The 22,858-nt window shown below is 44.9% G+C and overlaps 1 protein-coding gene across 1 annotated transcript in view; it reads left to right on the top strand.

Annotated features, from left to right (window-relative positions):
- NIM1K (NIM1 serine/threonine protein kinase) overlaps positions 1-22,858 on the top strand; it is a 76,165-nt gene that overhangs the window by 45,386 nt on the left and 7,921 nt on the right. Inside the window, exon 2 of the mRNA XM_069556348.1 lies at positions 4,431-5,439. Coding sequence (XP_069412449.1) covers positions 5,148-5,439 — 292 coding nt within the window. The 5' untranslated portion in view covers positions 4,431-5,147. The remainder of the gene's footprint in view (positions 1-4,430; positions 5,440-22,858) is intronic.

The raw sequence follows: 22,858 nt of genomic DNA, 5'->3' as shown, positions 1-22,858 counted from the left end.
TCTGGTTTCCTTGGTGTGTATGCCCAGCACTGGGATTGCTGGGTCGTATGGAAGTTCTATTTCCAGCTTTTTAAGAAGAGATAAGAAAGACTTCTTCAGCAATCAATGCAAAGAAATAGAGGAAAACAACAGAATGGGAAAGACTACAGATCTCTTCAAGAAAATTAGAGATACCAAAGAACATTTCATGGAAAGATGGGCTCGATAAAGGACAGAAATGGTATGGACCTAACAGAAGCAGAAGATACTAAGAAGAGATAGCAAGAATACACAGGAGAACTGTACAAAAAAGATCTTCATGACCCAGATAATCATGATGACGTGATCACTAATCTAGAGCCAGACATCTTGGAAAGTGAAGTCAAGTGGGCCTTAGAAAGCATCACTATGAACAAAGCTAGTGGAGGTGATGGCATTCCAGTTGAGCTGTTTCAAATCCTGAAAGATGATGCTGTGAAAGTGCTGCACTCATTATGCCAACAAATTTGGAAAACTCAGCAGTGGCCACAGGACTGGAAAAGGTCAGTTTTCATTCCAATCCCAAAGAAAGGCAATGCCAAAGAATGCTCAAACTACTGCACGATTGCACTCATCTCACACGCTAGTAAAGAAATGCTCAAAATTCTCCAAGCCAGGCTTCAGCAATACGTGAACCCTGATGTTCAAGCTGGTTTTAGAAAAGGCAAAGGAACCAGAGATCAAATTGCCAACATCTGCTGAATCATGGAAAAAGCAAGACAGTTCCAGAAAAATCTATTTCTGCTTTATTGACTATGCCAAAGCCTTTGACTGTGTGGATCACAATAAACTGTGGAAAATTCTGAAAGAGATGGGAATACGAGACCACCTGACCTGCCTCGAGAAATCTGTATGCAGGTCAGGAAGCAACAGTTAGAACTGGACATGGAACAACAGACTGGTTCCAAATAGGAAAAGGAGTACATCAAGGCTGTATATTGTCACCCTGCTTATTTAACTTCTATGCAGAGTACATCATGAGAAACGCTGGGCTGGAAGAAGCACAAGCTGGAATCAGGATTGCCGGGAGAAATGCAGATATGCAGATGACACCACCCTTATGGCAGAAAGTGAAGAGGAACTCAAAAGCCTCTTAATGAAAGTGAAAGAGGAGAGCAAAAAAGTTGGCTTAAAGCTCAACATTCAGAAAACGAGGATCATGGCATCCGGTCCCATCACTTCATGGGAAATAGATGGGAAAACAGTGGAAACTGTGTCAGACTTTATTTTTCGGGGCTCAAAAATCACTGCAGATGGTGACTGCAGCCATGAAATTAAAAGATGCTTACTCCTTGGAAGGAAAGTTATGACCAACCTAGATAGCATATTCAAAAGCAGAGACATTACTTTGCCGACTAAGGTCCGTCTAGTCAAGGCTATGGTTTTTCCTGTGGTCATGTATGGATGTGAGAGTTGGACTGTGAAGAAGGCTGAGCACCAAAGAATTGATGCTTTTGAACTGTGGTGCGGCAGAAGACTCTTGAGAGTCCCTTGGACTGCAAGGAGATGCAACCAGTCCATTCTGAAGGAGATCAACCCTGGGATTTCCTTGCAAGGAATGATGCTAAAGCTGAAGCTCCAGTACTTTGGACACCTCATGAGAAGAGTTGACTCATTGGAAAAGACTCTGATGCTGGGAGAGATTGGGGGCAGGAGGAGATGGGGACGACCCAGGATGAGATGGCTGGATGGCATCACGAACTCGATGGACGTGAGTCTGAGTGAACTCCGGGAGTTGGTGATGGACAGGGAGGCCTGGCGTGGTGCAATTCATGGGGTCGCAAAGAGTCAGACACGACTGAGCAACTGAACTGAACTGAATCAGATTCTTGGGCCTTCCCAGGTGGCGATAGTGCTAAAGAACCCTCCTGCCGACGCAGAACACATAAGAGATTCGGGTTCAATCCCTGAGTGGAAAGATCCGCTGGATGAGGGCATGGCACCCCACTCCAGTATTCTTGCCTGGAGAATCCCAGGGACAGATGAGCTGGGCGGGCTACGGTTCACGGGGTCACAAAGAGTCAGACATGACTGAAGTGACTCAGCATACACGCAACCAGACTCTAGCCTAGAGATGTGTGTGGTTATTGATACCTGGCCTCTTTATCCTTTGTCCAGCCTCTCCTCCCCCATGTAGGAACAGGCACAGTGCTGGCAGCAACCTCCTCTTTCCTGTCCTTGTTTCTGTTTATTCAGCAACCCCATACTTAAACACAATAGCAATGTAAACCATTCTGTACCTAATTGTAATAACTAGATTATCATCAAACAGAATTGGGAATTCCCGTTTCCAAGGCAGTTTCTCATGCTTTTGCTCAGGTTTGGTTCAGAATGTTTAAGTCCAAAAATCAAATTCAACACACATTTAGTGAACACTTGCTTTATATAGGACATAATGCTCCACGCTGAGAGAGACAGAAGATACACAGGACAGAAGATAAGCAGGATACACAGGGGAATTAAACCCCCTTCCGACCTTCAGGGAAAGGAGACCTGTTGGAAACTGTACAAAGTGCTGTGGGGATCCAGAGAGGAAGCAATTGTTTCTTGCTGGAGGCTACATAAAGGAAAGCATGAAGACACCCAAGCTGGGCAATATTGCTCATCATTGAGGATGCCATAAACAATTGCCCTCCAGTGACATTACCCTGTTTCTGAACCTTCAAAATAAGCTGCTGGGCCTGGAGAGTCACAGCTGATAGAAATACCTAGAAAATAAGCCTTGGAGAAAAATTGACCTGCGTTATAGACTACATTCAGAAAACTAAGATCATGGCATCTGGTCCCATCACTTCATGGGAAATAGATGGGAAAACAGTGGAAACAGTGTCAGACTTTATTTTGGGGGGCTCCAAAATCACTGCAGATGGTGACTACAGCCACGAAATTAAAAGATGCTTACTCCTTGGAAGAAAAGTTATGACCAACCTAGATAGCATATTCAAAAGCAGAGACATTACTTTGCCAACTAAGATCCATCTAGTCAAGACTATGGTTTTTCCAACGGTCATGTATAGATGTGAAAGTTGGACTGTGAAGAAAGCTGAGCACCAAAGAATTGATGCTTTTGAACTGTGGTGCGGCAGAAGACTCTTGAGAGTCCCTTGGACTGCAAGGAGATGCAACCAGTCCATTCTGAAGGAGATCAGTCCTGGGTGTTCTTTGGAAGGAATGATGCTAAAGCTGAAACTCCAGTACTTTGGCCACCTCATGTGAAGAGTTGACTCATTGGAAAAGACTCTGATGCCTGGAGGGATTGGGGGCAGGAGGAGAAGGGGACGACAGAGGATGAGATGGCTTGATGGCATCACGGACTCGATGGACATGAGTCTGAGTGAACTCTGGGAGTTGGTGATGGACAGGGAGGCCTGGCGTGCTGCAATTCATGGGGTTGCAAAGAGTCGGACACGACTGAGCGACTGAGCTGAACTGAACTGATAGAATACCTGTCTTCCAGGATGGTCCAGTGGTAAAGAACCTACCTGCCAATGCAGGAGGCACAAGAGACTCAGGCCCCATCCCTGAGCCAGGAAGATCCCCTGGAGCAGGAAATGGCAACTTACTCCAGTATTCTTGCCTAGAGAATTCCGTGGACAGAGGAGCCTGGTGGGCCACAGTCCGTGGGATTGCAAAGAGTCAGACACAGTTGAGCGACTAAGCATGAACATGCATGCAGAAAGAATACTACAGGAAGAAAGAGCAGGAGCAGCCCCTATAGGAGAAGTCCTGTGAGAGCAAACAGGATAAAGGAAACCTTTGTTGTTGTTATTCAGTTGCTAAGTCATGTCTGACTCTTTGCAACCTCATGGACTGCAGCATGCCAGCCTTCCCTGTCCTTCACTGTCTCCCGGAGTTTCCTCAAACTCATGTCCATTGAGTTGGTGATGCTATTCAACTATCGCATCCTCTGTTGCCTGCTTCTCCTTCTGCCCTTAAACTTTCCCAGCATCAGGGTCTTTTCTAGTGAGTTGACTCTTCGCATCAGGAAATACACTGTTGTTTGAATCAATGTAAGAACTTTTGAAAACTAATATTAATAGGAAACCTTTATCATCATGACTATCGTATAGTTTTAAAAGTCTCGCTTTAAAGCAAGCCAAGTCAACTTGCTTATTTCCCTAAACATCAATAAAAAGAAAAATTGTTTTACTAGAAACGAAAATAGAGATGTCATTTTGCTAGAAATATTACAGCCTATGAGGGATTTTCTGAAATGCTGACAGGTGTGTTTGTGTGCATGTACATTTTCTTCTGACTAAATCGTGTGTGATCAAGCATTTACTATGATATGAGTCAGAACCAAATGTGTAGATGTTTTTCGATTGTTGCTTCCCCAGCAGTTCTGCATTCATTATCAATGCTGTCCAGTGTGTTAACATGGACTAATGTATTTTCTTATTCTCTGTTCTTAGGATGAATCAGTACCCACCAAATTTTTGAGACTGCTCACGGCTTAGAGGCAAGCTCGTCTAAATTAAGGCCGGCTAAGGTGGCATTGCAGGGATTTAATCCTCCTCTAGCTGCCCGTGTGACCGGAAGGCTGATTTGCAAGTTTCTTCTTTCCTGGGGTCTGGATTGTCAGGTCTCCGGGGACCTGCGACTTGACAGCAAAAGTGCAAAATGAAGAGGATCAGAGATAAGCACCAGCAGCGGGGAACTGGGGGCCTCCTGGGGGCTTTTACACACCAGGGCAGAAGATTTTCTGACCATCAAAGGAAATAGCAAACTGGAGCCTTTGTTTTGGGACAGAGCCACCTACCACAGAGCATCAGCACAGCCGGCCAGAAAGTTCTTGGAGCCTGATTAAGGCTAGGGTACCTGGATGCATGCCTGATGGTCCAGTTAGACCAGGGAAGTTCGCTATGAAGGAGAGTGTGAGATGTCTCGAGTAAGGCGGGCAGCTTTGGGCTTGGCTGGGTAGGCAGTGCTGGGGTTGGTCTCTGCCTTCAGCTGACTGAAGCCTAGAAAGGGGTCTGCGCATCCAGGAGTCTTTGCCCAGCTCTCAAGGACACAGGGCCCTTACAGCCTTTAAGTCCCATCTCTCATCCCCCTTGGGGCCCTTCTGCTCCTCCCCATCCTCCCCTGCTCGCTGCCTCTGCTGAGATGGAGAGGTGAACCTACTGTGGACGATGACTGCTGTGTATGTGAATGGAGGCGGCCTGGTGAACCCCCACTGTGCCAGGTGGGGTCGGCGGGAGAGCGAGGAGAGTGGCTGTCAGACGGAGTGCACCAAGGAGGACGAGGAGGGAGAGCCTCACCAGCTGACGCCCTTTGAGAAGCTGACCCAGGACATGTCCCAGGATGAGAAGGTGGTGAGGGAGATCACTCTGGGCAAGCGGATCGGCTTCTATCGCATCCGAGGGGAGATCGGAAGTGGGAACTTCTCCCAAGTCAAGCTGGGGATTCACTCCCTAACCAAAGGTAGGAACTGACCTCTGCGGGTGATGTCCAGGGTGTGGGGACCTGGTTTGGGGGGCAGGTTAGGAGTCTGGGGCCAGGGAAGCCGGTGAGGCAACATCACTGAGTCCCTGCTAAGGGCAAGCATTGGGGCAGCTGCTGTCTGTCGTTATCACAGTTCATTTTCACAGTGATGGTGTGAGCTCAGTGTTTTTATTTTCACTTTATAGATAAGGAAACTAAGATCCAAAGAAGTCCAGTGTGGCTTTAGCAGTTCCATCTTAGGTGATTTTGACTCCAAAAACTTCTGCTATACCGTGCAGGTGAACTCAAACACTGAGGGTGTTCTCTCCAGTTACGCCTTGGAGAAGCCGAGTGGAGTGTGGCTTGGTTCCAAGGCCACTCACGTTGCAAGTTCTTATTTGTAACTTCTGTCTATATTTGTGTGTCAATACCAATGGCACAGGGGCCCTCCCGGATGGTCAGTGGATAGCGGGTCCAGTCTCTCCTCCTTACCTGAGGCTGCTGCTTCTGTGAGGTTTGGGGAAAAGAGACTTGATCTCAGGATCTTCTCTGCTTCGTCTGCCCTGCACCAATTCTCACTGTTGTTAGCTCCTTGCTTTCCACCACTGACCTGTGCTTGCTTGACTGCTAGCCCCTCTGGACTCTAGACCAGCATTGCCCACTGCCCGGGCCTCAGGAACCGTGAGGAGAGCCCGCGTGGGCACTTTTCCAAGTTACCTGGAATTTAGCTAAGCTTGGAGATCGACATAATGGAGTTACTAGACAGAAAAAGAACACCTGCAATTCAGTATCATCTGTCGACTTTCTAAAGCCCATGGGCTCTGCGCTCTCCCTGCAAGTCCCATACTGACATTCATTCTCCTTGGACCCAGGCCACCACGTCTTCAAGGGTGTTCTTTCTTATGTTAGAATTTTCTTTTCTCTTCTTCTCTAAACTCCAATCCCATTCAACTCTCATCCCTGTTGCATCCCTATAGAGAAAGCAGCACGCACACCCTCCCCTCAAGAATCTCCCCCCAAGTCACTGCAGCGTCCCCTTCTGTCTTGCTCTGAGCCCAAGTGTCTGGGTTCATGCCTTCACATCTTGGTTACTCATCTTACCTACCTGGGTACATGACAGCACCACTGTGAGCCTTGGGCTCCTCACTGACAGAATGCAGCCAGGAGCACTGATTACATAAAAGTAAATCGTGTGTGTGTGTGTGTGTGTGTGTGTGTGTGTGTGTGTGTTAGTTGCTCAATCATGTCTGACTCTTTGCAACCCTATGGACTGTAGCTGTCCGGGCTCCTCTGTCCATGGAATTCTCCATATCTAGTGTGTGTGTGTGTGTGTGTGTGTGTGTGTGTGTGTGTTGCTCAGTCTTGCCTGACTCTTTGCAACCCCATGGACTGTAGCTGTCCAGGCTTCTCTGTCCATGGAATTCTCTAGGCAAGAATACTGGAGGGGGTTGCCATTTCCTTCTTCAGGGCATCTGATCTTCCATCTACCCAGGGATCAAACTTGGGTCTCCCACATTCAGGCAGATTCGTTACTGTCTGAACCACCAGGGAAGCATATAGGATTTAAATCTAAATTAGGACAGATGTTGCTTTTCAGTGGTCTAGAGGAAGAGTGAAGGGCAAAAGAATTTTTCAGTGGTCTAGAGCAAGAGTGAGGAGCAAAAGATAAAACACACAGAGAGAGCTGAGGGGCTGGAGATTGAGACAGCAGTTGGAAGACTTGATTGGAAGGGGAGACAAGAAATTGGATAAACGCTAACCAGGGGAGGAGTTCAGAAAGGAGAGAGTACCCAAAGTGGCAGAGAGGACAGAGGGGCTGATGTTTGAGCAAAGCCTACTGGATGTGGCCAACTTGGAACTCTTTGCTGAATGTGGGTTCAGATATTCGATTCTAGTGGAGAGGAAGCAAGAGAGAGTGGAAAGAACGTGGGCTTCAGAAACAGGCAAATCTGAAAACATGGGCTTCAGAGCACGGGCTTCAAATCCTTGTTTATTTACTTGCTAGGTATTTGACTTTGTGCATATTATACTAATTCTTTTGGTCCTCAGTTGCCTTAACTGCAAAACAGAGATAATTATTCTTAGAATTGTAGGGAAAATTAGGGATAACATAAACTACATGGCACATAGTAGCCAGTCAATAAATGGTTGCTATCACTGTGCACGTCTGTATTTTACTTAAACTTATTTCAGATGGAAATTTGATATTAATGTCTTGAAAACCTGTGAATAGAAGATAGTGGTAAAAGTAATACAAGGCAAACAAATTTAAAAGTTGTATTTATTTTTCCAGCTTTATTGAGATGTAATTGATGTACAATATTGTTTAAGACTACAACGTTCTGATTTTATATATGTATATCCTGCAAACTGATTACCTGGATAAGGTTATTTAACACATTCATCCCCTCACATACTTACAATTGTGTGTGTATGTATAGTGAGAACTTTAAAATCTATTCTCTTAACAACTTTCAAAACGTTTTAATGGGATTCTCTAGCAGTCCAGTTGTTAAGACTCCACGTTTCCAGTGCAGGGGGCATGAGTTCGATCCCTGCTGAGGGAACTGAGATCCCACAAGTCACCCAGGGCAGCCAATTTTTTAAAAAAATTTTAACAGTATTTTATTTAATGTCTTAACTATGTCAAACTATTGTCATTTCAACATGTATCCAATATAAGAAATTACTAATAAGAATAACTTACAGTAAAAAAAAATTTTTTTAAGGAAACTTAAGTGACTGAAAGTAATTTAAAACATGCCAGAAACCCATCCGTGTTTCTCTTTATCTTACTTAGGAGAGTTAAGGGAGAACTCTTAACTGATACTTTTAACTCTTAAATGATATGAAAATAACATTTTTATGCTGTGGTTTGGTGCTATTTAAGGCTGTTTCCTTGCACTAAACTCACTGCATGACCCACGAGTGTTCAAGGTTCCGCTTTGGGAAACACTGACCTCATCTCATCCTCCTGTGTTTTACAAGTGGGAGTAACAGAGATTCAGGAGTGGCTGTCCTGAGGTCATGGGCAGAGGCAGGGTTAGAACTCAGCTTCGTTTTTGCTGTACCCAAGCTTCCTCGGGATTTCAGTGCAGTGACGGGGTGACTCATGTGCAGGGGAAATTTGTGGCCCCACATTGGGGTGATGGAGGTTACCCTTTCCACCTCTCCTTTCCCCGGGGCCACATGTTTTCTTATTCTACTTCATACGTCTTTCTGCAGAGTGGTCTTCTGTGCTTAATTATCCAAAAGCACATCACCAACAATGACTGCTGCCCATATCTATGTAATCTCTCAGCTTTATTGCCCGTCTCCATCTGACAGTCTCATCCTATTGCAGCTTAGATTTTAAAGAGAGAGAATATAAGTGCTCACTGGCCAGCCGGTGATGGGCCGCCACTGAGTCAAGGGCCTGCCTGGGTCAAGTCAGTGGCCCAGGGTCACACGGCCCACCTCACTGTCAGAAAAGCCCAAGGTCCAAAGAAGCATCTCTGAGAAGGGAGAGTGGAGAGCACAGCGAAACGATGACACATCATCACAGAGACTGTAGCCAGCTAAGCAGGGCCCTGCCACTGGCCAACGGCACAGGGCATCTAATTCTGTAGACACCGTTATGTGAGGAGGACAGAAGAAAGAGGATCAACAATCAGCATTTACATAGTGACTGTCATCTCAAATGCCAAAGGCATGCCTGTTGTGTTACAGAGGTAACTTAATTCTAGCCCCATGGGTTTCAGAGAGCGAGGCTTTTCCTGCTTGTGCAGATGGTGCCTCCGCGGCCTCACTGCCACGCTCTCCTCACTCATAACCCCCCACAGAGGAACCTTGCTATCAAAGGCCCGGTGTCACCTCTGCTTATGGAATGGCATGGGGGCAAAGGGGGGAAAGACGGCTAAAAGCACAGGCAGAGGAAAATCAGTCCAACAAGCTCAACGTATTAAACAAGAGCCGGAAAGTGTAATGGCAGGTCCCTGCACGTGCTGTACTGACGCGACAGGAAAACGAGTCCCGGACTTCACCTCCTGACTGACGGACTTGTCCCCTGATGGCCTCATCCTGGTCCCATGCTCATCTCTCCTCTGGTTCTCCCAGAAGAGAGCCCAGGAAAGAATAGGAAGGTGAGAACAAAAGGATCCATGAAGAAGGGGGACCCAGATGCAAATTGATGTGAGGATGAAGAAAGAGCCAGGCAGTTCATGTATTGCTGCCTCTGCTGCTGCTACTAAGTCACTTCGTCATGTCCGACTCTGTGTGACCCCATAGACGGCAGCCCACCAGGCTCCCCCATCCCTGGGATTCTCCAGGCAAGAACACTGGAGTGGGTTGCCATTTCCTTCTCCAATGCATGAAAGTGAAAAGTGAAAGTGAAGTCACTCAGTCGTATCCGACTTGTAGCTACCCCATGGACTGCAGCCCACCGGGCCCTTCTGTCCATGGGATTCTCCAGGCAAGAGGACTGGAGTGGGGTGCCATTGCTTTCTCTGGGTTCATGTATTAGGAAGCAAGAACTTAGGGAAGATGACAGAGTGAAGACCAGAATACTGTGGACTTCCCTGGTGGTCCAGTGGCTAAAACACCCCACTCCCAATGCAGGGGGCTTGGGTTTGATCCCTGATTGGGAAATTAAGGTTCTAAATGCTGAAACTAAGAGTTCACATGATGCAGCTAAAGATTCTGCAAGATTGAGGGCAGGAGGAGAAGGGGGTGACAGAGGATGAGATGGTTGAATGGCGTCATCGATTCAATGGACATGAGTTTGAGCAAACTCCAGGAGATAGTGAAGGACAGGGAAGCCTGGATTGCTGCAGTCCATGAGGTGGCAACAAGTAGTGACTGAACAACTGAACAACAATGCTGCAGTTAAGACCTGGTGCAGAGCCAAATAAATAAATCTATATATATATATTTGTTTTTTTAAAGGACAGTGACTTGTGACAAGAGGGAGAACATTAGTCTACCTGGAGGGGACTGGGTTAGAAAGACAGAGGGACATTCCTCTAAAATCTTCACCTCTACAATGGGGGAAGATTTATCAGGGAGTGGTTTAACCTTGCTGGGAATTCCAAATACCCTGTCCTGTTACCAAGCCGTGTCAGATGACATCGTCTGAAGAGCGATTTGATTAAATGTGGTTCCCATACAAAGCCAGCTGGCCCAGAATTGTCATCAGGTTTTCTAGGAAACACGGACAATCTGGATAAGATCACGGAGCAGATTCCCAGGGAAATGGAAGGTTTCAGTGCCAGAGGTAGCTCCCAGGACAGTAGTTTATAAAAAGGTGCCCACTGCTCATGATCCCTCGGGAGAAGGCTCCATACAGGCCCCCCGCTGGCTGGAGTTTATTTTTATAGCTAATGGCTCAGATTCCTTGGGCCTTGCAAGCAGATAGAGCAGGCTGAAACCACCACGAATCCCATTTTAGCTGATGAGAAATTTCTCAAAAGAGATGACACACTCAGCTTCTGAATATTTTATGTCCCATCTGTTGCCTCAAACAAAAGCAAAAGCGGCCACAGCGCCTGGCCCTTTCCTGATGCTGCCCTTCCTGACCCCTTCTTCCCTGTTGTCTTCTCTGCCACTCTAGTCTCATGTTACTAGAACCCTTTTTCCTTCTCTCTTGATTTATTTATTCATCGGTTCATTCATTCTTTTTTTTTTTAAAAAAAAAAGCATAATTAACTCTCTTGTGCCTTGCAGCGGTCAATAAGATACAGTTCTTGCTTGACAGGAACTCTCACTAAGGAATGGAGACAGACAGGAAACATTTGATAAGTGCTGTCACAGGGTGAGGGACAAAGGGTGTGCTTGACCGCACCTGAGATCAGTAAAGAGTCAGTTGATCAGGAAAGGCTTGTGTTATGTCTTGAGGTTTGTGGAGAAATGATACAAGGGGAAGGGGGATGGCAGGCAGAGAGAGATGTAAAGTGAATGGAGGTATAAACCAGGGTGAGGAGTGTTTGGAGATTTCAAAGTAATTCAGTGAAGGGGACTTCCCTGTTGGTCCCTTGGCTAAGATTCTGCACTCTCATTGCAGGGGCCCAGGTTCAATCCTTGGTCAGGGAACTAGATCCCACCCCCTGCAACTAAAGATCCTGCTTACTGACAAAAATCAAAGATTGTGGGTGCCACAACTAAGACCCAACAGAGCCAAATAAATGAATGGAAAGTGAAAGTGTTAGTTGCTCAGTCATGTCTGACTGTTTGCAACCTCATGGACTGTAGCCCACCAGGCTCCTCTGTCCATGGAATTCCCCAGGCAAGAATATTGGAGTGGGTTGCCATTTTCTCCTCCAGGGGCTCTTCCTGACCTAGGGATCGAACCCATATCTCTTGTATCTTCTGCATTGGCAGGTGGATTCTCTTACCACTGTGCCCCCTGGGAAGCCTCAGAAGTGATTATTTTAGTGAGGAAAGTGAACTGAAGGTGAGGCCTGCCAAGAGTCAGGGATGTCAGAATCAAATATTAGTCTAATGGTCCAAATGACAATGTCCATCTCAGCTAAGGAAGTGACAGTGAGGATGGAGAGAAGAGGATGCATTTGAAGACTGTTTCAGAATATTGAAAACCTGTGTTCGACTGCATGGGGGAGAAGCAGGAGGGGACAGGGAGAGGAAGAAATGAAAATGTCTCCCAGGTTTCCAGCCTCAATACTGAATAGTGACTACTGGAGAAGAAATGGATTTGAGAGTGCAGATTTTGAAGCCCTGAACTGGACATACACAGAGGTCATGAGGTAGAGGAGCTAAATGACCATCTTGGAGCCCAAGAGAAAGTATGAATGAATAATAAAGGTTTGGAGCCTAATAAATCCAGATAGAGTGAAAGTCTTGTGTGTCCTGGTCACAGGCTCCTTGGTGTCAGACACTGTCTTATAGATCCTCAGACTTCCCCCACATGCAGTATAAGTAATAAACATTCAAGCAATACTTGGTGAATTAAGTCAGTGTAATGATGTCCTCTGAAAATCCAGTGGTAGTGAGAAGAGATGTGGGAGGGAGCCATGCGTGGCAGTACTCTCTGGTGGATTCCCCATGCTGTAATCTCCCAGGAGAACTGGAAGAGAGAGAGAGCTAGAAGACTCACACAGGCTCTAGTAAAGCTTAACCAGTACGGCCTACTGGTGTTTATTTTTTTTAGTGTATTTTAAAATATTTATTTTTATTTATTTGGCTGCATCGTCTTAGTTGCTGTACTTGGAATCTTTAGTTGCAGCACATGGGATCTAGCTCCCCAACCAGGGCTTGAACCCGGGCCCCCTGCAGTGGTGGCACAAAATCTTAGCCACTGGACCACCAAGGAAGTCCCCCCACTTGTTTTTAAAGGCAATCTCTTCTCTTGGGTACATTCATTAAAACAGCGATTTAAAATGATGTTTGCTGGGTGCAACTAGAGATTATTGTACTAACTGAAGTAAGTCAGAAGAAAGAAAGACAAATAATGTATGATATCACTTTTATGTGGAATCTAAAATATGATGCAAATGGACCTATCTACGAAGCAGAAACAGACTCACAGACGTAGAGAATTGACTTGTGGTTACCAAAGAGGTCAGGGAGGGGAGGGATGGATTGGGAGTTTGGGATTACATATAGAGTGGATAAACAAGGTCCTACCATATAGCACAGGGGACACATTCAGTATCCTAGGATAAACCATAATGGAAAAGAATATTGAAAATATGGGTATAAGTCATTCTGCTATGCAACAAAAATTAACACAATATTGTAAATCAACTGTGCTTCAATTAAAAAAAAAATTAAAGGGACTTGTCTGGTGGTCCAGTGGTTAAGACTCTGCCTGCCAATGCAGGCGATATGCCTTGCAGCAACTAGACCCCAGCGCCACAACTACTGAGCCCGTGCACTCTAGAACTCTCGAGCTGCAACACGAGAAGCCACTGCAATGAGAAGCTCACACACCAAATCGAAGACCAGCCCCCACTCCCCACAACTAGAGAAAGCCAGAGCGCATCAACAAAGATCCAGTGCAGCCAAAAAAATAAAATAAAATAAAAATAGATAAAATTATGTTTTCTTGCTTTAAGAATAGTTAGTGGCTTTGGTGAATCCATCCTAAAAAAAAGTCCAGAATTACTATAACAAAAGAATGTTCTATATTTATAATGCAAAAGACTAAAAATAATTTATATGATCCAATGATACAGGCATGCTCAAGCACATTAAAGCATATATACTGGATGGAAGTCACACAACTATTAAAAAATCATGATTATGGGGAGTCTATAATAACAGGGAGGATGCTTGGGACACAATAGTAAACGAAAAAGCAAAATTGAGTTTATACTTCAATGGGGATACTTATCCTGGGCTCTTGTGAGCATTAAATGAGATCATTTATTCAACAAATATTTGTTGATCACCTCCCATGCAACAGGCACTTTTCTAGGGACTGGAAATATAGCAGTGAACAAAATAGACAACAGTCTGCCCTGTGGAGCTTATGCTCCGGTGGAGAGAGACAGACAAACGTAAGCCAGGAAAATATTCATTATGTTATGTAGTGATAAGAGACAAGAGGAAGATAGAGCAGAGGGAAGGAGGTGGAGCCCTGGGGACTGCAGTTTCAGACAAGATGCCCAGGGACAGCCTTCCTGAGGAGGTGATCACTGAACTGAAGAGAATGAGGAAACTGGCCACGGGGTCCATGGGGGAACGTGGTCAGGCAGAGGGGACAGCCTGTAGAAGAGCATCAAGGTGGGAGAGTGCCTGTAATACTCTAGAAATGGCCAAGGCGGGTCACAGCGGAGAGCAGCAGGGACCAGATTATGGAGGGCTAATGTGCAATACTGCATTGTCAGGATTTTGGCTTTTTCCTACAGGGAAAACCAGAGCCCTTGAAGGGAGCAGAGAAATGATGCGACCTGGCTTATGCTTAATAGGATCACCCTGGCTGCTCTGTTGAAAATAGGCTACAAAGGGTCAGAAGCAGAGATCAGCTGTGAGCCTATTATAATCCAGGCAAGAGAGAATGGTGGCTTGGGCCAGGAAGAGGGCAGTGAGAGGCTGAGAAGGGGCTGGCTTTTGGCTATATTTAGAAGTAGAGATAATAGGATTTGCTGACAGATTGAAAGTGGAGTGTAAAAGAGAAGAGTCAAGTACTCAAGGTTTTTGACTGCAAGAATAGTTTCCATTTACCAAAACTGGGAAGACTGTAGGAGAAACGGGTTTGGGGTGGAAGAGATCAGTATTGAATGTACACGTTGGACATGCCTGTTACACAAGCACAGCAGAAGCTGTTGGTGCCTCACTTGTGCCTCTTTGGGTCTTACCATCTCAGTGCATGCAAGCCGAGCCTTCGTCTCTCATCTCTTTGCCTCTAGGCTTTCTCTAGCTGCTGGAGCTGCTTTTCCTGCATGCATGGGAGGCCAAAAATACAGGGGAATTAACATCTGTCAAGAGCATCCAACAACCAGTTACTGGCAGTAACTGATGTACCCCCGCTCTCTCACACTTCTCATCAGTCAGTCAGTTCAGTTCAGTCGTTCAGTCATGTCCGACTCTTTGCAACCCCATGAATCGCAGCACGCCAGGCCTCCCTGTCCATCACCAACTCCCAGAGTTCACTCAAACTCACGTCCATCAAGTGGGTGATGCCATCCAGCCATCTCATCCTCTGTTGTCCCCTTCTCCTCCTGCCCCCAATCCCTCCCAGCATCAGAGTCTTTTCCAATGAGTCAACTCCTCACATGAGGTGGCCAAAGTACTGGAGTTTCAGCTTTAGCATCATTCCTTCCAAAGAACTCCCAGGACTGATCTCCTTTAGAATGGACTGGTTGGATCTCCTTGCACTCCAAGGGACTCTCGAGAGTCTTCTGCCGCACCACAGTTCAAAAGCATCAATTCTTTGGCTAGTAAAACTCAAATGATAACTTGCAGCAGGATTTTTGGAGGATGGAGGGAACAAAAAAAGATCCCCACTGAAAAATGAAGCAGTCAGCACCATAAACCTCATGGATCAGTTTATTAAAGGGTAACTCATAAGGTGGGCTCAGGATTGGACAGACGATGATCTGGAAGCGTTTGTAGGATGTACTCTGCACTGCCAACCGGCCACTGGGACAATTTTAGAGCTAACCTAGGACATGGGGGTATATGTACGTGCTTAAAACAGGAAGTGTATTTCTAAATCAAGATGATTGAAAGGGTAATGAGTCTTGTGGGTACCAGGAATATGTCATCAAAAGTCTTCATCATTATTTGGGAACTAATAGAGCATAGAGGTCACCTGGACTTAACAATCCTTCAACAGTATCTATGCAGTAAAAAATCCACCTGCCAATGCAGGATACTCGGGTTTGATCCCTGGGTGGGGAAGATCCCCTAGAGAAGGAAATGGCAACCCACTCCAGTATTCTTGCCTGGAAAACCCCATAGACAGAGTAGGCTGATAGGCTACATACAGTCCATGGGACACAAAGAGTCAGACACAACTTAGCGAATAAACAACAATATTAACTACAAAGCTCTTGACAACAGAAAAGTGATTAACTGCATGGTGCAGTCCTGGATAGGGTCAGTGGAAGGACAGGAGGAATTGCATGGGCCCAGGATGGTGTCAGTTGTGCTAAGAGTCATTCAGAATTAACTGGTAACTTGCTTAGTAACACATCCTTAATTGGTTGCATTTCCTTTCCTCTCTCACTTTCTCATTCTTCTACCACTGTTTGCTGGGTACAGCTGTACCATTCCTCATCAACTGTTTGCAACTGAATCACTACCTCATGATCTGCTTCGGAACCCAAACTGAGACAACCACATGGAGAGGTCTTGTAGGCAGGTGTATATATGAACCTGGGATCACCAAGGAAATGATTGTAGAGACGGTCAAGGACTAAGCCTTCAGGTGTCCAACATTTAGAGGCTGGGCAGATGAAAAGAACACAGCAAATGAACCTTAGAAGAAGTGGCAAGAGGTAGGAGGAAAACCAAGAGTGCATGTTTTCTCAGAAACTCAGTGCAAAGATGTTCTAGGAGGAAGGATGAGCCTGAGAACTGGCCATTGTTTTTAGCAACTTGGAGGTCATCGGTGGCCCTGAGAAGAGCATTTTTAGTAGCATTATCTCTTAGGCTCAAGATATAACGGGGGTGTGACTTCCCTGGTGGTCCAGGGGTTAAGAATCTGCCTAGTAATACAGTGACACGAGTTTGATCCCTGGTTGGGGAACTAAGACCCCACGTGCTGAGGGGCACCTAAGGCAGCACGCCACAACTAGAGAAGCACATGCCCCCGAGTGCCACAACTAAGATTTATTTGGCAACTCAGCCAAATAAATAGATAAATTAAAAATACATATATAGTGGGAGGACCGGAGGCAGTGACATAGGACCAGCTCTTTAAGGGAGCTTTTCTATACAGAGAATGAGAAAAAGAGGTCTAATGCTGAAGGGGGAAGTGAGGTCAAGAGAGGCTTTTCTGCGACTTCTCAAAAACTTTTAAAGGTGTTCAGTGTACATAAATACACAAGCGAAGTTTTAAAATCTGAAATATTCAGTTAAATGAATTTTCCAAACTAAAAACAACCTATATAACCACCACCAAGTTCAAGAGAAAACATCCCCAGTACTTCAGAGGCTCCCCATCCCCGCTTCTATTTACTACATCCACACATATAACTGGGCTTTCCTGGTGGCTCAGTGGTAAAGAATCCCACCTGCCAATGCAAGAGACCTAGGTTTGATCCCTGGGTCGGGAAGATCCCCTGGGGAAGGAAATGGCAACCCACTCCAGTATGCTTGCCTGGGAAATACCATGGACAGAGGAGCGTGGGGGGCTACAGTCCATGGGGTCTCAAAAGAGTAGGACACGATATAGCGACTACACAACAAGTGTAACCACTATCCTGACTTTTAACATCACAGATTACCTGTGAAACTATGTAAGTGACCTCATACAGCATGTCTTCTTTTTTGTCTTATTTAATGTGCTCAATATTAAATTTGTGAAAACCGGGGCTTCCCTGGTGGTCCAGTGGTTAGGACCCAACACCCTCACTGCCAGGGCCCCTAGTGCAATCCATGGTGCAAATCACACAGCATAGGCAAAAAGAAAAAAAAAAATTTGGGAAAACCATTCGTATTATTTTGTGTAGTTTAGATGCTTCATTCTTATGCTATAGAGCAGCTCATCTTATGCTATACAGCAGTACGAATATATTATAATTTATGCAATCTACTGTTGATGAACATGAGGATAGTTTCCAATTTGGGGCTACTATGAATAATGTTACTATGAATATTTTAGTACAGTCTTTTGCTAGCATGTATGTATTTTTGTTGGGAAGATTTTCTCATTTTTCTTAGATGGGTAAATAGCATGAATGTATGCAGGTAGAAAAGATTAAGTAGAAAGGTTAAAACTGATGATGCAGGAGAGAAGGAAGAAATTTTGGCTGCCTATTCTTGAGTAGATGAGAGTAGATGGAATCTATTCAACATGTGGAGGCGTCTTAGCAGGCTTTAGGAGCAGGGACCATTTATCCAGAGGAACAAAAAGGAAGACAGAGTTTATGAGCACAGATTCAGGTAGGTTGGAAGACTTGAGGAAATTCTCTTCTATTGCTTTCTTTACTCAATAAAATAGAAAGCAAAGTCATTCAGCTATGAGCAAGGAGAGAAAGTATTAAAGAACTGATGGGAGAAAAGAAGCTGTGAAAGTATCATCTAAAAGTGTAGGAGTGAAAATAAATAAATACAAGTGTAGGAGTGTTCTTGGACCAGACAAATAAAGTGTTTGCCAGGAGCATTAAAGATGCACCCGAGGTTACAAATCATGAATTCAAAGTGAGACAAGCCATCATGGTCACTGATGGGTACAGGCAGAGAGTAGGTGAGAGGCTCGGTGTAACCAGGTATGTTTTAGCTGAGTGAACAGGATGAGAGAGAGAGCAGAGATGCTGAGGGAGCACACAAATCCATGCCAACGACAATAAAGATGCTTCTCCAACACATGCCATCATCCTCCCAGTTCCTCAACCCAGAAACCTTGACCTCTTCTTCAACCCGAAACCTTAGCTGAACCCCCAGTCCTACTGATTCCGCCTTCTAAATATCTCACCCTTTCCTAGTTGATTAAGCTGTTGTAATCTGTCTCCCTCATCCGTGTTTATCCACACTGCAGCCAGAAGTGATCTTTTAGAAAATGCAAGCCTGGTCGTGTAAGCTAGCTCTCTGCTTGAAACTTTCTAGTGGTTTCTTTTGGTTACCAGAGGGAAGGGTTGGGGGCAGAGGGGATAGTTAGGGAGTCTGAAATTGACACTGCTATATTTAAAATGGGTAAGTAACAAGGCCTTACTGTGTAGCATAGGGAACTCTGCTCAATATTATGTAACAACCTAAATGGGAAAAGAATTTGAAAAAGAATGGTATATGTATAACTGAAATCACTTTGCTGTTCAGTTGAAACTAACACAACATTGTTGTTGTTTATCAACTATGTGCTGTGCTGTGCTTAGTCACTCAGTTGTGTCTGAATCTTTGCAACCCCATGGACTGTAGCCCGCCAGGCTTCTCTGCCCATGGGGATTCTCCAGGCAAGAATACTGGAGTGGGTTGCCATGCCCTTTCTCAGGGGATCGTCCCAACCCAGGGATCGAACCTAGGTTTCCCCAGATTCTTTACCATCTGATCAACTATACTCTAGTATAAAATAAAATAAAGAAAAAAAGAAAAGGAAATTTCCCATGATTTCTCAAAGTCCTTAATCTGAGGTCCAGAATATGGCTCAGGGACTTTGGTCCTGACTGACTCTCTGGCTTCATCTTGGCTTATCTTTTCCTTCATTCGCCATGTGCCAGCTCCACTCTCTTCTTTCAGTTCCTCCTGGAGGTGCCTAAGTGGGGGTGCCAACTGGGATGAGGGAGGGAAATATTAAAGCCTTTTTTATATTTGTAATTGCATGGTTTTTAATATCTATGATTACATATATTAACAGTGTATATATTTATAGTTACAGTTCAGTTACAGTTTAGTCACTCAGTCATGTCCAATTCTTTGTGACCCCATGGACTACAGCACACCAGGCCTCCCTGTCCATCACCAACTCCTGGAGTTTACTCAAACTCATGTTCATTGAGTCAGTGATGCCATCCAACCATTTCATCCTCTGTTATCCCCTTCTCCTCTGACAACACGTGGTCCACTGGAGAAGGGAATGGCAAACCACTTCAGTATTCTTGCCTTGAGAACCCCATGAACAGTATGAAAAGGCAAAAAGATATGCTTAAAAATGTTTTATTAGTAAGGGAAGCTAATCAAAAAAGTGTATAGACCAGTCCCCTAAGGTGTCAGGGGCTTTCCTATCTCAAGGTCTTTTCTCCTATACATCCCTATATACCCCTATATATATATATCCACACATATATCTCCTTATTGCTTCTCTCCTACTTTCCTCTAGTTAACACTTAGGCTCCAGGGAAAGTGTTAGAAAGTCTTCCCTGACTCCATGACTCGGGGTGCAGCCCCTTGTGTTCCACTCTACTGCAGCCTGCTCTCTCATCCTCCAAGCTTGCTGTGCTGGACATCTCCCATCTGTTTCCCCAGGTCCATTTTCCACCCTTCATTTTCCACTCTGTCCCAGACTATAGTCCTCTAGGTTCCAGCTGGGTTTGGTTTGTAGGGAGATCTTGCAGGGGATCAAAGGAAGGAGAGCAAGAGTCTGAGCTCTGTCCCCCCAGCCTGACTATGAGGTTGATTCAGGCCAGCTGTACTCTGGAAGAATGGTCGCGGCTCCTCTCAAGGCAGCTGTCTCTACACAGCACTCTCTAGGTTCTAGTATCTTTTCCTTCCCCTTATCTCCTTGGTCCTAAAGACAGATTTTTGGTTGATCCACTCTAGGTTTGAAAAATTTGAATTAGTTGTTGACACTTAATGATTAGAATGATTGCATTACAATTCCGATGTCTCTTGAAAAACATTAGATTTGACAACAGCGAGTCTACATTCCCAATAGTAACAACTGTCTGAAGTTGAGTAACAGCTACCTCTTTGCTCTGAGGCATGTATTCCTCAGGATGCCACAGTCCCCACTACTCCCTGTTGCCTTACAGTAAGCCTGCCACCTTATTTCCACCCTAGCCTCTAGAGACATTTGAGTTTGCAAGTCCTGGTTTAAAGAATGTGTCAGTCTTTTCACTAAATTTGGAGAAAGGGGAGGTTTATCTTTCAAATTTCTCTGCTGCTTTCTTTCTCCTCTCTGCCACTACCCAGAGAGTCCTCTCTCTGCCATTGCTATCATCACCTCCGAAAACACTGCCCTGCTCTTAGGCATCCTCTGCTCCTATCCATTCCCCACACTGCAGCCTGAGTACGCATTCTAAAATGGAAATCAGGGACTTCCCTGATGGTCTAATGATTAAGAATCCACCTTGCAGTTCAGGGGACATAAGATCCCACATGCCTCGGAGCAGCTAAGTCCTCACACCACAACTAGAGAGCCTGCACATTCTAGAGCTTGTGCTCCACGACAAGAGAAGCCTTCAAGCTGCAACTGGAGAAATCCCACTCACTGTAAGGAAGACCCAGTGCAGCCAAAAAAAAATTTTTTTAAAGAATAAAATGGAAATCAGATTATGACAATCCCTTAAAACCTTAAAATGTCTTCCCACATTTTAAGAATAAATATTAAGAATAAAATGTTTTATTCTTCTCTAAAAATAAAGGCAATTTGAAAAAAATTTGAAGTGTAATTAACTTACCATATTATAATGGGCTTCCCTAAAATTATATTACTTTCAGGTATACAACATAGTGATCCAATATTTTTATACAATACAAAATGATCACTATAAGTCATCTGTCACCATATAGAGTTATTATAATATTATTGACTATATTCCCTAAACTATATATTACATCCCTGTGACTTTTATTTTATAACTGGAAGTTTGTACCTCTTAATCTATCCTTGTCGTTTGAAAATGAAAAGCACAGCCTAAAAGTTGAGAATTATCTTTTATTCAGCAGGCAAAACTGAGGACTTAAGCGGGGAACACAGTCTCTCGGATATCTCTGAGAGATTACTCTGAAGAGGTATAAGAGGAACCAGAATATATAGGAGTTCTTGCAACAGAGACCAGGTAGTCAGAAGTCCAAGAGATTACTGTTAAAGAAAACCAGATATCCCAAGTTAAGGAATTCAGCACTTTTCTATGTCTGGGAAGATGCAAGAGTCTGGACTCATTGAAACCATTCCTGGGATATGCACCTCAGCTAATGGAGCCAATATCCTGTGCTTTCTCCTCCTGAGTCTGCTTGGGTGCAGGGGGCTGGGGTTGCGGATGGGGGTGACTGCCGGGCTGACTGCTTGATGGCTGGCATCCTATTTCCATCCCCAGTTCCCTCAGGGCTCACCTTCAGTGGCTGTAATGTGAAGGCTTGATGGCTGCAACATTCTTTCTTTACTGATAAATCAGGCAACATTTTTTTTTCACATATAACCTATTTCTTCATTTCCTTCCTCCAAAGCTATATTTCTTTCTTTCTTTTTAAAAATATTTCTTTATTTGGCTGCATGAGGCTTTAGTTGCAGCATGTGGGATCTTTTGTTGAAGTGCACAGGCTTCTCTCTAGTAGTCTTGACAGGGCATGGGGCGGGCTGGCTTAGTTGCCCTGAGGCACATGGGGGTCTTAGTTCCCCAACCAGGACTCGAATTTCCCCTGCATTGGAAGGCAGATTCTTAACCACTGGACCACCAGGGAAGACCCAAGGCTACATTTCTTTCTTTTTTTTTAATTTAAATTTATTTATTTTAATTGGAGGCTAATTACTTTACAATATTGTATTGGTTCCAAGGGTACATTTCTTGTAATAACTTCTAAGGCTCTGGGTCATGTGACACCTGCCTACTGCTCCGGGCTGGTTAGTGACTCCTTCCCCTCCACCTCCACCCACTTCAGTTCTCAATGTCCAACATAGTGGGATCTTCAAACACAAACAGGACATCTTGCCCAGACCTGGCACACTGTCCCCTTCCCATGGCCAGGTATTGGGCCTCCTTCCTCACCTCCTGGTCACAGGGTGTATCACTTCTTAATGGGGAGCTGTCTGTTCTCCCATCCGCACCCCTTCCTAACACACGCCACAGTGTAATAAGGTTTTTCTCAAAGTTCCTCTGTCTCACATGTCTGTCTTCTTCACCATCTGGAACACAGTAGGTACTGCCGGAACATTTGTTGAAGGGGTGGACTTAGAGACCTAGTTCTTCGTGGAACTGCGATTTCTACCACTTAGTGGCAATCCAGAACACCAGGGATTTTAAAATGTTTCCTGTGATTATACATTAGTGTTAGAGGAGGCATGGCTAGAATCTGATTTAACACAAAGTGGAGGAAGCAGGTTGGGACTAGAGTGAGCAGGCATAGGGTGTAGAATTTCAGGAAGGGCTTCCCCTCACAGCTC

Source organism: Ovis canadensis, chromosome 16 (genome assembly GCF_042477335.2).
Source record: "Ovis canadensis isolate MfBH-ARS-UI-01 breed Bighorn chromosome 16, ARS-UI_OviCan_v2, whole genome shotgun sequence".
Taxonomy (NCBI): Eukaryota; Metazoa; Chordata; class Mammalia; order Artiodactyla; family Bovidae; genus Ovis; species Ovis canadensis.
This window is presented reverse-complemented; position numbering and strand designations above follow the sequence as displayed.